General features: G+C 43.8%; 1 protein-coding gene across 1 annotated transcript in view; it reads right to left on the bottom strand.

The window, feature by feature from the left end:
* Window positions 1-17,327, bottom strand: part of EML6 (EMAP like 6) — a 194,250-nt gene that overhangs the window by 41,441 nt on the left and 135,482 nt on the right. The window contains exons 22-26 of the mRNA XM_084900797.1: window positions 16,616-16,757; window positions 13,601-13,753; window positions 13,302-13,433; window positions 5,945-6,033; window positions 2,815-2,991 (exon numbers count right to left, since the gene is read on the bottom strand). Coding sequence (XP_084756923.1) covers window positions 2,815-2,991; window positions 5,945-6,033; window positions 13,302-13,433; window positions 13,601-13,753; window positions 16,616-16,757 — 693 coding nt within the window. The remainder of the gene's footprint in view (window positions 1-2,814; window positions 2,992-5,944; window positions 6,034-13,301; window positions 13,434-13,600; window positions 13,754-16,615; window positions 16,758-17,327) is intronic.

Raw genomic sequence — 17,327 nt, 5'->3', positions numbered from 1 at the left:
CAGCTATAAAGATATAACTGGCTGTTCTTACCCACAACAACATGCAGGAATCTCAGAAGCAGCATCTGAGTGAAAGAAGCCAGACACATACAGCAACTACTTGACTATTCCATTTCCATTTATGTGAAGTTCTGGGACAGGTACAACTAACCTATGATGAAAAACACTGGAGTATTTTTTTTCCATCTGAGGGTAGAGTTGGGGTAGAGGTTGGCCTGGAAGGAGCATGAAGAAAATTACTGGGGTGATAACAATGTGTATCTTGACAGGTGTTTGGATTACATAATTGTGTTTGTCTAAGTTCATCAAAAGGAACCTTAACACTTGTGCATTACAATTGTATATAAGTTTTACCTAAAATACACCACAAATAAACGTTGAATTCTAGGTAATTATATGCAAAGTAACTCATTAGGGATAAGTATCCTGATGTCCACAATCTACGCTGAATTGTAGACTGTAGGTGGTGGGGTTCACTGTATCATTCCTTCACCTTACCTGTATGTTTGAAATTTTTTTTTTAATAAACTGTTGTAAAAATATCTTACACAGAGAATCAACATATGAAATACAAAACATAGCGACCAGTTGAAGCAGAGGTATGGCCCCAGGCCCCTCTAACTGCCCCCTCCTCTGTTTCCTGGGGTGACATTACTATAGACAGCACACCGGGTCAGGCTGGGATGGGGGTGATGAATTCCAGGACCAACAATAAACCTAGCCCTGGAGCATTTTGGGGATTTCAGCTATTTGAATATAGGCCCAAACCTTAGTCTACTAATGCCAGGACATCCCTAACTTGTTCTGCTAGCAGTCTCATTTCAAATAATGTAAAGGTAGCAAGGAATATTGCTACGTAAAAGGGAATTCTGATCAAATAGGAAGAGCTGGTAAGTGCTTTGATCCCTGGGAGTGAATCTCAGAAAAGACCACCAAAAATTACTTCCTAACCAGATATCAACGAATGAAAGAGGAGAGAGGAAGGCATCTAAAGATACCCAAATGGCTATGGAGGGAACTGGTGTGATCAGGTAAATGCACAAATGAGAAGAGAGGAGTGAAAAACAAGGATGAACACAAAAGTCTTGCACTGACAACTTTGATACAGTTTTAGAATATTAAAGTAGGAAGCTAAGAAAACCCAAAAGGATTTTCTGTATATAAGGCTAATAAGAAAAATACAGAAACACTAGGAACACTTTTTAGGTCAGATGGTTTAACATGAACAGAAAGCAGACTTATTGCCTTAAAGAGAATGCTCTTCAAACCAGGAAGGACAAAGCAGAGCTCATGTACCCGAGTACAGGTCCCTTGCAATGTGACCACAGAAATAAAAGCAGGAATGCCCAACGAGTTTAGAAACCAGGAGAGGCGACATTGAACATGAAAAGGCTCCTGTATCTAAAAGGGAAAAACAAGTGGACTCTGGCAAATATTGATTCATGAGTTGATGCAATCTCTGGAAAGTTCTAGCATGAATTATTACACAGAAGGTCTTGTAAGCACTTGGAAAAGGAAGTAATGATTACTAGGCTGTGGCAGGGCTTCCCTCTGAACTAACCCCTCATGTTCCATTGGTTTGTTGGAAGGGGAGATTAGGGACCCCAGAGACACACTCAATGTGGCTTTTCACAAGGTATGTGCCAAGTCTGTAGTGATGTCTTGTTGCACGAGAGAGGGAAAGGTGAGGTCCAATACAGCACCATCAGATAGAGGTGAACGTCTGTTTCTGACCGAAGAACTGACATTAAATGTGTGCACGGACAACAGAATGCCAGATTGAATGGGGGCTCCTGGCGGAGGCACTTGGGTGTTCTAGTCTGTATTTTTTCTTTCCCATGACTTAGAGCTCACCCTGGTGAAATCACAGGATGACAAGAGTCTGGAAGGGGAAGTAAACACTCTGAGAAAGCATTTAAAAGATGTTGTCAGGCTGGAACAAGGAGATAAAATAAACAAGATAAGTCTTATTTGGTACAAACAGGAAGTTCTGTCCTCAGAATTTAGAAAGTCAGTTGTATACGATGGGGGTTATAACCTAAACATTTTGGGCAATGATGTCTATGATTTGATTATATAGTGAGGCAGCCAAGAGCTGATGCCATTTTAATTTAATTTAAAACCAATATAAAATCAAGACAAGAAGATGAAAGTCCCCCTGTATCCTGAGCGGCGCTGATGATATCAGAAGCACTGAGCTCAGTCTTAGATGAGACCATTTGAAATGGAAAAAAAAAAAAAAAAATGGAGTGTGCTTCAAGGGAGAGGCAGCTGGAAACCATGTCAAAGGGGGAATGGGGAAGAGAATGAAGCTCTAAGAAGTCAAAGTTGGCCCTCCTGCATCTGAGGCTGTTAGAGGACCCGCATTAACCAACGATGATTCAGAAGGCAGAACATTGGCTAAGGAGAAAACATTTCCGTTCAATATAAAACAGAAATGTCTTAATACCTGAAACTATTTTAAATGAATGGGCTGCTCTGGGAGGTAAGGAGTTCATCTTGGGAAGAATGCTAGTACATGTTAGAAAGACATGGGTCCAAGAGGTTCTGAAGACAATTCTTACCTGCCGTTCTGAGAGGCGTTGGATTTTACGACCAATGAAGGCCTTTCGAGGAGAAATGCAATGCCACAGTCTGACTCCAATTAGTAAACATACCAACACGAAGGTCTTTATAGAGCTTAAATAAGGATGGCACTGTAGACAACACTGTTGACGGGTATGCCTTCAATATTTAAAAATCCCCTTAGGAATGGTACGTGGGTTTGGGGTGCTTAATGAGACCAAGCAAGTATCTAATAAAGGGCAATATTACCTTGACAGGATACGAGAAAAGCTTGACGAACCCGAAATCGTCTCCCGTGGCCAAGAGGGCGCAGTCTTTGGTGAGACTGGCGGCGTTGACGTCGGTCACGTCGCTGTGTGCGGGCCAGATCCCTTCGCAGGTGGGGCCCAGGACGCAGGTCCACGTGTCCCACTCGATCTTCTCAATCTCAAAAAGAGAGAAAAGAAGATGAATGTATTTTCGCACAGCCTGGAGACCTTAAGTTGTGTTTCAAAGGAACCATCTGAGGCTGAGTTAGCGCTAAATGATGACTCCGCCCACATCAGGCACCTGTGTTGGGTGCGGAGGCACACGGTTCTAAGTTGCATTTTAAAGTGCCACATGCACTGTCTTAATAAACCAGCACTGCACTCAAATATCCACACAGCCTTCTCTAGATAGGATGAACATTTGGGGAATTATGGAAATCTGATGATAACATTCTTTAGTTCTTACCTAGATATGTATCATTGTACTAAAGGCCCAGTGCACAAACTCCATGCACGTGTGTGGTCCCTAGGCCTGGCCCATGATCAGGACCCATCAAGGGTTTTCCTCTGGCCACAGGCAGATACCTGGGACCCGAGCTTCCCTCACAGCCCTGGCTTCGTCCGGCAGGTTGTCTGGAAGAATGTCTGGTCTAATTAGCATATTATGCTTTTATTATAGATAAGCCATATAAGCTAGATCAGGGTTTCTCAGTGAAAGCACTATTGACATTTCGGGCTGCACAATCCTTTGTTGCCAGGGGCAGTCCTGTACATGGTAACATGTGTAGCAGAAGCCTTGTCCTCCACCCACCAGATGCCAGTAGCATCCCCTCCCCAAGTTGTTCCCAGACATCCCCAATGACCCTGGGATCCTTGCTCCCAGTTGAAACCACTGAGCACACTGATCAATGAGACTGATTATTTAGCAAACTATTTTTAAAAGTTACAAGACATAACTTTTTATTTTTTTATGGAATGCTTCCTTGGAGGAAAGAATAATCAGATTCTGCAGCTAGCTCAATATTCTTTACACTCTGGAGAGACTCTCTGAAGAGCTGTTCATACAGATATAAATGTACAGCATTTCGGGAAGCCTTATGACACAAATCTCCCTCTTATGTGTATTCTTTTACATAATAATTGTTCATCTATATCAAGTTATCAAGTTACATCTTCTCCCCCACTCCCCCCCCCCCCAAACACATCATTTGGTTAAACTGCATTATATTTTAGTGTACTTGTTTGGGGGCACTGGAACAGGATGGGAAAATAAAGGTGAAGTGATGTAAAAATGATGCCTAATATATAGGAGATATCCTGATAGAGTTACACACAGAACCCTCCAGACTGGGATCACAGCTCCATGGTCTTCTTATTCTCTTGAAATCTGTTTCCCTATATGTAAAATGATATTGACAACCCTCACACAAGGCTGTTGTTAAAAATTAAAATGCAGGCATATGATGTGCTTGGCACATTCATCTAATGTTTGGGGAATGAATGACACAATTAAAAATATCCCCTACTCGAGGCTATAAATGTTTCTCCATATGGGACCACACACATGGATCTTGAGACTATCATGCTAAGTGAAATAAGTCAGACAGAAAAGGACAAGAAACATATGATTTTGCTCATATGTGGGATATGAAACAAAAAGCAACAAATGAACCAACAAAACAAAACAAACTCATAGACACAGACAACAGTATGATGCTTACTGGAGAGGAAAGGGGGTGAAGGGAGGATGAAGAGCTTAAGGGGTTCAATATATGATGACAGAGGGAGACTTTGGGTGAACATAGAACATAATATACAGATGATAGATTATAGAACTGTATACCTGAAACCTATATAATGTTATTGGCAATCACCCCCCCAATACATTTTTTTTTAAAGCTAAAATGAAGACTGGTCAGAGGTGAATAAATTGGAATTGGGGGTGTGAGACCAATTGGTCAGTATACAATTTCCATTAATACGGTTTTCTCATGTACAACAACTTGTTTTCCTAAGAACTGCACATAGACTTCCTTTAGAAATGAGGAAAACACTATGAATGTGTGTGTGTGTGTGTGTGTGTGTGTGTGTGTCAAATTATCTCCAGGACTACTTGACAATACTGGGATAGTTTATATTACTGGCAAACTGAAGAGAGAGGCAGTTTCTTATCCCTCAGTAGTGCACTTTCCCTCACTTTCCCTCAAAGGAAGCAATATTTCCTTTTCTTTCACCAATACATAAGTCAGATTGTCTCCCGGGACTAATAGGACTTTGTTAGAGCTCAGACGAGCAATGATCTTTTGGCCATGAAAGTTATTCTCTGGAAGCACTGTGCAGCTAGCTTTCAGGAAGGAGGTAATTCATGGATTCAAATATTTTATCGTGTTTCAAACATTCATAGTGTTTTCCTCATTTCTAAAGGAAGTCTATGTGCAGTTCTTAGGAAAACAAGTTGTTGTACATGAGAACACCGTATTAATGGAAATTGTATACTGACCAATTGGTCTCACACCCCCAATTCCAATTTATTCACCTCTGACCAGTCTTCATTTTAGCTTTAAAAAAAAATTTCAACAATTAAAAAGTATGTATGGACCTGAGGACATGAGGAAAACAAGGGGAAAAAAAGTTTGATAAATCAGGATAGCCAGATCGTGGATAGCTTTGCTTTGAAAGATCATTTGCCTTGTTATTGTTGCAGAAAATATTGATTATTACAAATAGTAAACGTTGAGACGTATGTTTCAAAAATTTATGTTTATAAGAAGCTTTGCACAAAACAACATGTTGAATGGGATGAACAGAATAGGTAGCATCTAAATGCTAAGAATATGTAGGATCTTAGTCATCAGGCATAGAAAAATTAAGGCGAATTCGAACTGCGCATTGCTACCTCACTGGTATCAGAAATCCATAAATCCCCAGAAAGCAGGAAACCAGAATAAGCAACCAGATTTAAGAAACCATCAAGCATAAAGGTACACTGGATGTAACCCATATTAGTGGATAACAGCTGATAGGTTTTACTAAAAATATAACCCACAATAAAAATATGAGTGGATAAGAGTTGATTGGTTATATTAAATCTTCATGAAATATACATTTTAAAGCTTTGTGCAAACTGTTACCTCTGAAGGTCTTATGATATGCCGTTTGCCTCTTGGAGCTTCAAAAAAGAGTTGTTCTTTGGCACCCGAATTAACTTGCAATAATTTTCCTGTTATGACAGAATGAAGTAGAGAGACGATTAAACTCTGCACTTACTTCTTTTATTATAAAGTTGCTGCAACTATTTTTATTCATTTTAGTCAAAGTTTCATGAATTGAGTAAATACATGGTAGATATTCCAGAAGTAAAGGCAATTGCATGCCATGGTGCAAATCCCAAAGCTATGATTTTATTGAATATGGACCTCATAATAAAATCTGACCTTGAACATCCTTCAAGAATGGAAGAATCATGTTTGCTACACTTTACTGTTGCATTGAAAGTAGCCATTTTTCCAAAGCCTGACAAAATCCACTTTTTGCTCCTTTTTCCTGTTGCCTCCCAGCAGCGATGTAGGAAGAGCAGACTGCTTTGGCAAGAATTATGGCATCAGAAGTGAGAGCCTTGCTGCAAGGATTCACATTTCCTTCAGTCTAAATTCTAAATGTGCCCTTTCAAGTTTAGAAACAGGAAGATAAGGACACACAAAATAAACTATGAGTGCTCAATCCTCTCCCCTCTCCCACCTTACTTGAAAATTTGTAGAGAAATCCAAGACTTTCCCAATACAAAATGTTGAGCAAAAATAGTTTTTCACTGGGATATCAACGTATAATCTTGGGTTCATTTTGATTAACGTTGAAAAAAAATAAGATTTCCTACTTTCTCTCCAACCACATCAATAATCCTTTATGGCTTGCAATTTAAATGACAAAACAATCCATTTTATAGTATTTCTTCAGCATGTCTATACATACACACATAGGATCTCCCCTCTTTCTGTTTTTCCATAACTGTTTATATCTAGTAGTCTTAAAATGTCCTTCTTGGAAAGATAATACCAAAATAAGAACCTTGTGGGGTTTATCATCATGTTCTTTAATGTCAAGGGGACACTACCTAGGCCTGAAATCTCGCGTGGCTAACCTTCAGAGTTGTAGATCTATTTCTAAGTGACTCATTAAAAACAAGGCTCTCGCCCTGGCCAGTGGGGCTCCATTGGTTGGAGTGTCATCTTGGGCACCAAAAGATGACAGGTCTGATCCCTGGTCAGGGTGCGTGCAGGAGGCAACTGATCAATATTTCTTTCTCACATTGAAGTGTGTGTGTGTTCCTCCCTCCCTCTCCCTAAAAAATGAATTTAAAGCTTTTTGTAAAAAAATGATAAAAATAATAAAAACAAGGTTCTCTTAGTTCATAACTGAAAACCTCAATCATTCATAATTTGCTGAGTTTAACAGGGTAGTGAGGGGGTTTTGAAGTGAATTTGAAAATGTTTTCACTAAAATGGGCACTTTCCTGATCTTTTGGCTGAACACAGATACACAAACGAGAAAAGGGAATTAAATTAGCTTTGGCTATTTAGCATTATAAGAAAACGAGTAACCAATATTTTTTTTTCAATGAGCAAATATATATTTTAGGGCTCTCAAGAGGGATTGCAAAGTAACAAAGGACGTAGAAAAGGATTCAATAAAAACATTCTTTGAAGATGGCTAATTTTAGAAGATTTTTTGGCCACAGGATACTAACAAAACTCAAAGGATTCCAATTCTCAGATGATCCTTACAACTCAGTTTCAAAGATCACACTTAGAAAGACAAACCAAAGACTTTTAAAATAGCTCAGCGAAATCCTTTAGGATTATAAGAATATTAGAGAATCTAAACACGAGAGAGTGGTATGAGAAGTGCTTCACAGAACGGGAGACACATGTAGGGGGGTAGTGGAGGGGAACCTGCCTAGCCCAGGTCCCTTCCCTGAGAACTGCCCTCCACGTGACCCAGAGGCCGAGCTGGACAGACTCTCTCCAGGAAAACTGGAATCTGGAGGCTGACTCAGTGGGCGCCGGGCTGTGATTAGAAGTGAGTTTTGGGACTGAGGGTGGCATTCCGGGGCAACAGAGAGTAGGCCACATGCAAATGAATTAGGGAAAGCCTGTCTGTGCAGAGAGGCCAAAAGCAGACACTGAAACTCTGCAAGAAAGGAGGGGAGAGGACCTGCTGGCTTGGTTTCTGGGTTTTCCAGTTCATCCCTAAAGCCAGTTCCTAGGGAGATGTTGCTTCCTGTTATTGGAGTCTATGCCACATGCCTATGTCTCTCCATAAACTCACCCTTTAATATTATTTTTAAATTGATGCTGGATTGAGTAGGTTTCTGGTTCCTTGCAACCCAACGATGTGAAGGGAAAAAATTTTAAGTCAACTATTGGTCTTAGGAAGGTGGAATTATGGGTGTGGATTTTTTCCCCCTCAATGTTCTTTACTGCTATCATTTCATTGTCTTTTTTTTTTTTTTTTTTTTTTTTTTTTGGCATAGAGGTAATATTTAGGTCACCACTTCTTTTCCCACTGCCTGCTGCCATGTAACATATAACTACTGAAATATTCCGAGGACAAGAACAGAAACAGAGCAAAATGTTGCATAACCCATGTATAGACAATTCACCCCTGAACAGAATAACTGTAACCCCATTCTTTCAGAATCCTCACATTTTTACTCACTAGAAATGTCTGCTCACACAGAATGAGGAAACTGAAAGGTACAGATGTCCTCATTTCTAAGCAGGTACAGGACATCACACATCTTGCAGGTACTTAGAGCTTTATGGGCCACAAAACGATGCCCACACATCACCCCAGCTGGTATGTTATGTACAAGTTAGAACAATTCTAAAATTGGTGCTAACTGTACCAAACACATCGGGCCATTGGCAATGAAAATGGGAACGGGATCTGTTGTGGCTCAAACTGTTAATTGTGGAAAGATCGCATAGCCCTGATATTTCCAGAAATGAACTAATAGCAGCCAGAACACATCCCTCCATGATTCCTCTCTCTATATATATATATTATTTCTCTCTCTCAAGCATTCTGCGCAGGCACTTGCAGTCAGAAGTAGCTGCTGTTCCTGCAAAGGCTCCAAGCACTTTTTAATTTTCTTAGGACCTGAGGTTGCCATGGACACAAGAGGCTGCTGAGACTGCAGGCTGTGCTATTCCCCACCGGAGGAGCCAGCTGGCTCCCGCAAATGTGTTCCCTCTTTTAACAAGATCAAAGAAATGAAGCAGATTCCTGCTCCTCAATTCTGCCGTCCATCCTTTGCAGGCAGACCCTCGAGGCTCCGCTGTGAAAGCCAGGCTGGTCTTGAGGCAGCCTGGCACATTCTGGAGGGCAGGCATTGGCAGCACACAGAGATCAGGGGCATAAAAATACCAATATAACGCATCGCATGACAATGAAACTGGACATAAACCAAGGAAGATTCATGGGCACACTTGCTGTTATTCTCGAGGTGTTCTCCCTCCTTCTCCCTCTCCCCTGCCCCAAAATCAGAAGTATTCTGTTCTCCTCTCAATCCTAGAAGCCATTGGTCCAATCCTCTCATCTGACTGAAGGGGCCCCTTAGGAAGAGAGGCGAGGTGGCTTTTAGAAAACCTCAGCATCTTAGCTCCCAGTCTCTTTCCCATCACCCCAGACCACAGAAACTGGCTTTGGGCAGAATCTTGGAAATAGTGAGGTCATCTCTTTCCCCGCAAAGGTGACGATTCCACGTTGGGTGACTTTAATAGACCTTCACCCTGGCCCTCCACGGGGCAGCCCACTGATCTCGGCCAAGATCTTGTTCTTTCCACTTGGGATTTACTTCTCTCTCTCTCTTTTTTCTTTTCTTTTCTTTTTTCTTTTTTCTTTTTTCTTTTTTCTTTTTTCTTTTTTCTTTTTTCTCTTTTCTTTTCTTTTCTTTTCTTTTCTTTTCTTTTCTTTTCTTTTCTTTTTTTTCCACAACCAAGGTACATGCCCTTGATCAGTATCGAACCTGGGATCCTTAAGTCCACAGGCTGACACTCTATCCACTGAGCCAAACCAGTCAGGGTGATTTACTCTTCTTTATTTTGCTAATATTCAACCCAGGGCATACACATTTGAGGAATTTAAAAAAAAAAATTCTCTCAAGAGGTGAGTCAAACTACAAGGAGATATCACCTCACACCCAGTTGGATGGCTGACATAAAAAATAAATAAATAAATAAATAAACAAACAAACAAACAAACAAATAAATAAAACAAAGCAGAAAACTCCAGAAAATAACCAAGCATTGGCAAGGATGTGGAGAAGTTGGTGGGAATGTAAAATGGTGCAGCCACTGTGGAAGTAGCATGGTGGTTCCTCATTTAAAACTTGATTTATCGTTTGATCCAGAAATTCCACTACTGGGTACACACTAAGCACTGTCACCAGGTTCAGAGCAGCCAGAGGTGGACACAGCCCCAGATCCCACTGAGGGATGAATGGATGGACCGACTGTGGTGTGTACGTACTACGGAATACTGTTGAGTCTTAAAACGAAAGGAAATCCTGACACATGTTACAACAAGGATGAATCTTGAAGATATCATGCAAAGAGAAATAAGCCAGTCACAAAAAGACAGATACTGTATGACTCTACTTAGTACCTAGAGTAATCCAATTCTTAGGGACAGAAAGTGGAATGGTGGTTGCCAGAGGCTAAGGAAGGGAGAAAGAGGAATTAATAAAGTTCTAAGTTTTATAAGGCAAAAGGAGTTCTAGAGATGGATAGTGGTGATGGTTGCACAATAATGTGAATTTATTCAATGCCAGTGGACTGTACTCTTAAAATGGTAAGAGGGGAGGGGTGTTGGGGCTGAGTGAAAAGGGTGAAGGAACAAGATGTATAAATTGGTAGTTACAGAACAGTTAGAGGGATGTAAAGTACAGCATAGAAAATATAGTTAATAATATTATAATAACCAAGTACAGTGCCAGGTGGGTACTGGACATATTGGGAAATCACTTTGTAAAGTATATGACTGTCTAACAGTATACTGTATGCCTGAAACTAAAGCAAAATAATGTTGAATATAAACTGTAACTGAAAAATAAAATAAGAAAAATGGTTAACATGTTAAATTTTTTCAGTTTTTCACATCTTTTTTCACAGTTAATAATTTTACAGCCCTGGCTAGTATTCTCAGTGGTTAGAGCATCGCCCCAAGGACTGAAGGGTTGCAGGTTGGATCCTTGGTTCCAGTTGGGAGTGTGTGGGAGGCAACAGATCAATTTGTCTCTCATAGCGATATTCCTCTCTTCCTCTTTTCTCTCTCTCTCTCTCTCTCTCTCTCTCCCCTCCCTCCCTTCCACTTTCTCTAAAAATCAATGGAAAAAAATATTCTTGGGTAAGGATTAACAAACACAAATTAAATAATTTTAAAGAAATCTTCTTGATCAAAACTTATCCCTCCTATGTCCCATTTTCTTGTAGCTCTTCACTCCCTAATATGTAAATAATTGGTTTTAAGCCCCCATGGTCATTGTAGTGGTGTGATTTTACATTGTGTCAGGTAGTGTGTGTGTGTGTGTGTGTGTGTGTGTGTGTGTGTGTGTATGTATGTGTGTGGTGAATTTTAAACAAAATTCCCCATGCTCTAGTCTATGTCCACATAAGGCTGGCCCTGACTGGTTTAAATCTTTCCCACAAGAAGGTATAGCTAGGCAAGTTAGCCAGAGAGTAAACAGGAAGAAATCACTGCTTTTGTTTTTCAAACAACAAAGCGGAGAATATCAAAGAAAGGGGTGTCAAAGTGGCTGCTTCCACCTGCCCCGTCAGCCTCCTGGTTCTTAGTGACTGCCAGGCGCTGTGTCCTCGGGCGGCTGGTGCCCGGCCCAGGCCCTACTGCCAGCCCAAGCCCTCGGCACCGTGTCCAGCATGGCCCTGACAGGCAATGGGAGGGACTTATCTGATCTCCTTTTGCCCTTGCTGGGACTTGCTCCTCTTCCCTCCTACCTGGCTCACTGCATAAATATGCCTGCAGGTTGTAAAGCTCAGATAAAGTCCAAATTCCAGGGCAGCAAGCACAGTCACTACTAAATACCTATCTTGGCAGAATGATCAGTTTATGGTTCCTACCTCAAGAAATACTTAAATATTCCGGCATCTCTGAAATAACCTTTTTGGTTGAGGTCCTCATTACCCTCTTTGTCCTGGCTTATTTTAGATGCCTTTAACCTCTAGGTTCACTCACCCTCCAAAAGCTGGTGGGAAGTGCCCTGTGTCCTGGAGTTACCTAAAGCTCTAGGATAAAGTGCAGTGTCCACCTGTCCTATGTGACATGGTGTCAACGTTCCTTTCCATGTTCCTTTCCGTTCTGTCTCCGGCTGTCTCTCCATACTCGCTCCCTTCCCGCCCTCAGCCACTCAGCATTACTCACTGTTTCTTAATCACCCCTGTTCTTCCCATGTCTTGGGACGCCACGTCCCTTTGGAGCCTGGAATGTCTGCCCCAGACTTTGCAATCTGGTGAATTTCTGCTCATCCTTCAAGATCCATCTCGAAGGTCACATGGATTCTCCCAGGAGCTCTTCCTCGGAGCCCACCCTGGGCTGGGTGCTCTTCCACCACAGTACACCGACCCTTCCCGGAAAGGTGGGACCCTGCCCTTTCCCAAAGGCCTGCCCCCGCCTAACATCAGCCTCCCCTGCCCCCCAGGATGGGCCTGAGAAGTGCCCCACCCTGCAGCACTGCTACTCCACCTGCAGTGCTCACTGCGGACCTGCCCTTCCCCGCCCGCCTCACCCCTGCCTCGGTGACTCGCCGTGTCTCACTCTGTGCCTTCCCCAGTTGGTGCCCTCGTATTATTCGGGGACTAGGACGCCTCCCTCACCGAGTCATACAGGCGGTGGAGGGTGGGAACCGTGTCTCACACTTCTAGCTCCCCCACCATTTCCGGCTTAATTAAGACTTGGCACGTGGCAGAAGCTAGGTTTGGCAGGTAAGGACACAGACACGTCCGCATGGTGCTTGTGGGCATGACGGAGGGGGCAGGGGCCGGTGGGGAGTTTTAGAGAACAGAGAAACTAGAGGTGAGTAGCACCTAATTCCCCACCTCTGCTGAGGATGAAAACCACTGAGGCTCCAGGGCAGGGGGGGGAGGGGGCGGGTGTGGAGGGGAGCACTGGGAAGGGAAGGAGCACAGGAAGGAGGGACCAAGGCAAGGACACAAAGGGGAGGTGGTAGCTGGCAAGGGTAACAGAGGCTTCGGATATCCTCAACTGTCTTCCAACTCCATGGCTGGAATCAGTGACACCGATAATAATGAAAAATACCCGAAATGTGAACAGCAGCTGTCTCCGGGTTGTCAAATTACAGTCATTTTATTGTGGGATCCCCCCCATTTTTCTCTAAAAATCAACTGTCATCCTCGCTAGAAACACCAACTTTTAAAAATCAAAAACCATTTTAAAAGCCACAACATACTTTACCTCGAGAGTCCCAGTCGATGTGTGTAACATAGCTAGAGGCGCCTTTGCAGATGCCGACCCGCTTGCTTGTGAGCACGTTGTAAATGTCCACAAAGTTGTCGTGGGAGGCCACGGCCAGGTACTTCCCTGTGTCTGTGCAGGAGAAGGTGCAGTTACTGTCAAAGCGTTTGACGCAAGGCTTGGCGTCTGTGAACGTAGCGTTTTTAGAATGGGGAAAATGTCAAGGAAATCATGAAAAGGGTCTACTGTTGTAATTTTTGTCCCAATGCGTTTTCGAAAGCTTTTGCTGCCACCTTTACCTTTTGAGAACTTAATGTCGGAGATCATCTCCTTTCTGTGGTGGAAGGAGACCATGTCTTCCACCGTGTCAGCATTGACCACCAGGAAACTCCCGTCGTTCAGGCCGACCGCGAGGGCTTTCCCGTCGGGGGAGAAGGCACAGCATCTTCCGCCTGCAAACGGGCTCACAGAAGCACACTCGTCAGGCCTGACTTGACGACCAAACCACCACGTGGAGAGGGGGTGAGACCTGCATGTGAGCTGACGCATGCACACGGGCTGTGTCTGTAGCACGGTGTGTGAGGAGAACTAAAACGTCATCATTTAATCATCTCTTCCCTCCAAACTCAAGGACAACGATCATCATGTTAAAAACACACATTCTCAATTTATTTTTTTGTTGAGGATATCCATTCCTTTCTTGGTATCTGCATAGCTGGGGTTCCCACAGGGTTAATGTAACTAGTATCTTTGCTCCCAAGAAACGAGGTGATACTTAAGGACAGACGTTCTAAGTGCAGAAAGAACTTTCTAGAAACTTTTTTTTTTTTTTAATCATGCCACACATGTAAAACTTGCTTTAGAGAACCTTGCTCAGTTCTCTGATCCGTGGGTCATGATGCCTCCATTCTAGAGGTGAAAGGTTTTGTTCCTGCCTCTTCTGTCACAGGAAGGAAGGACTATGAACAACATTCTCTCAAGAGGCATATGTAAAACTGACCATGGCTGATGCTGCCACATGAGCAATGCTTTCTCCTATTCTGTAGGGTCACAGGGAGACACGTGTAATGAGGAGTATGGACTCTGGTGGGTATGTTTAATAGGAATCATAAGAATATGCCCCCCCCCCATTCTTATTTTGAAGACTTTGGTTAAGCATGGCCCCAGGGATGGGACCGTCGGCCTTGTGCTAAGGCAAGCATGCCAAACTCTCGGCCCACAGGCCACACGCCTCATGTAGTTGGCCCGTGTTAGCCTTTGAGTTTGACATGCTTGTGCTAAGACGTTCCCTCTGAGCTTCCACACACACTCCTCAGTCACTGCTGGTGGGATGAGGAAAGCTATGCTCATACCAACAACTTCACATCAGCTCACCAATGATATCTTCCTCCCTTCGCTTAGCAAACAGTTATTCACCTGCGGTGAGTCAGGGCTGGGGCTAGTGCAGAAAGAACAGGCAGCGGGCCCGCCCTTGAGGAGATCACCAGACTGAGTTAACATATACGTATCATCCAAAGCAGGACTCTTCTGAGCGAAAGGGAGAGCTATTAATAATTACACCAGGACAACAGCTATAAACTGGGCTGGACCGTTGTCTTATCTAACATGATGTAATAACTGTTCTTTTGAACTGATTTCTAACTAGTGAATAAAGTTCATTGTCTGACACCCAAGCCACTCACGCTGAGAATGCGGTCCATCATTTCCCCATAGAAGTCAGCGTCCAAACGATTCAGCCCTGTGGTGGTAAAGGGCATGGAGTCCTGGCTCCATTCACCAACGCCCATGTGTGCAGAGGGAAGAGGGGAATAAGGGAGGAGGAGGCAGTGCCATGCCGTGGCCACAGGTGTGCTCTCTGAAACCCCAAGGTCGTCTGGGTTTCAGTTCTGTTCCATGACTGACAAGCTGTGAGACTTGCGGCAAATGGCTTAAGTTGTCTGCGCCTCCGTTTCCTAATTCCTAAGTGGTAACAAGAATGACCTTACTCAGTGGGTTCCCGCCACATGCAGAGTGCTAGCGCAGTCCCTGGCTCAGCAATAGTAGCCACCGCCATCGTTGTTGCTACTGACACCTTCGTTTTCTCCTAGAATACACTCCCATGTCTCTCTGCTTACACAACAGATACTTTAGCGCCAGACCCCAAGGGCATCCTTTCCTGTCTCTACTCTCAGAAATCCTTTGGGCCTCAGCTCTCATTTCCGTCCACAATGAAGCCGACCCCGGCAGCAGGCCTTCCTCTGCGCCTCCTGGTACCTGGTTTGTGCCAGATTATCTTTGGTTGCCCCTCCACACCCTCTCTCCTCCCTCTTCAGCGCCTGGAGCTGGCCTCTACAGACGGCATCAATGGGCCTTCTTGCCCTCTGGCTTCTGACTGGGTCTGGCCAAGGGGGAGCATAGGCAGGAAACAAGAGAGGGAGGAAGGAAAGGAGGGAAGCAGGGAGGGAGGGTTTCCCTGGCTGCCTCCCTGGGGTGGCTGCATGCGGCTGAATCTCAGCTGATGGTCACAGCTGCTGTCAGGCTGCCTCTCACACAGCTCTCACTTTCAAGGTTCCGGCGATCGCTCCCTCCCCTTGCCCTTTCAGGCCCAGGGCTGGTGAAGGTACCAGCTGCTAATAGCTGCCACAGGGCCGCACTCTCCCTACCCACCCCTGCACAAACAGTCTTGTTTTTAGGCTCTCCTCACATTACCCAATGTGAATGCACCATCTGTTGCTGGGACTCTGCTCAGATCTTGTCCATCTCTGACACCAGAGACGGGACCATTCATCTTGCATCCTCCGTGCCTGACACACAGAAGCTCCTAAGTATTCGCTGCATTTGTGCTTGGTATGCCTCTTAGTTCTAGCGCATACAGGTGTTCAATACATATAACATGTACTCATTTCTCGAGTATTACTTGAGTAATATATTAAGTATTACTTTTTGCTTATCAGTAATAGAAACCAGTTCTGGAGATGGTTGGACATACAATTAAGCAGCATGTTTTCACAAGCGGATGTGTTTCAACGGACACGCACAGCTCTCCTCTCGGAGAGAAGAGGAAGCACATATTGCCCCCAGGTGGCAAATGCCTGGGAAGTGCCAGGAAAAGCAGGCGAGTAACGGAGCTGGGCACGGACAGATCAGGCCGGCCTCCTGGAGCAACGTGAAGCCTGCGGAAGCATGACCGCAGCAACCAACATTGAGTCCCCTCTGCTTGGCACACAAGAGGGCACTCAACAGGTGCTGCCAGTGAATTATCAGGTGAATGAGCAAATGAACCCAACCCACTCCGTCCTTTGTAAATATGCTTGCAGTAAGATGGCGAGAGGTACCTTTTTTGAGTTTCCGCACCGCCAGCATGCGGTGCTGGGAGGACAGTTCCCAGATGCGCAGGGTTTTGTCATCGCTCACGGTCGCACAGATGGGCAGGAGAGGGTGAGCTGCCAGCCCCCACACTTCTCCCTCCATGTGGCCCTGCGGAGAGGAAATGGGACAACAACTCGGTCTGTGTGTCCACAGCCCAAGCGCCTTCCAAACAGGCTCAAGTACAAATAAACACCGTGAAAGCTCCCCGGAGCCAAAATGACTGCAGTGAATATGCTTTTCACTTGAACTTGAATCTAACGCTGGGCTGACAGAATGCGAAAGCTTTCCTTTGGGAAGCACAACAGGGATTTGTCTCTTATAAATTTTGTTTTATCTGATGGCAAACGTCTTTTCATTTAGAAACATTTGGGTGAATAATGAAGTGCCTTCATTTTAATCTGTTGTTTGACATCAGATAAGCACAAAATACATATATACCTCCTTAAAAGACACAATTTATTGATCACAATGACACACTAAAACCAGATTCTAACAGTGCAGGGACTCCCTATCTTTGGAAGAGTGGTCAGCAATATTCTTGTCCATTTATTTCCACTTCAATCCTTTGAATGTACAGCATTTTGCAGAACAGAAATAAAGGCAGATAAATTTTTCACTTCAAGTGTCCTGGGTTCAACATTTGCTCACAAATTGGTCTATCCAATGGATTTTGGAAAA

The sequence above is a fragment of the Pipistrellus hanaki genome (genome assembly GCF_964339955.1).
Source record: "Pipistrellus hanaki genome assembly, chromosome: 12".
NCBI lineage: Eukaryota > Metazoa > Chordata > Mammalia > Chiroptera > Vespertilionidae > Pipistrellus > Pipistrellus hanaki.
The sequence above is the reverse complement of the archived record's forward strand: the minus strand, read 5'-3'. Positions and strand labels throughout refer to the sequence as shown.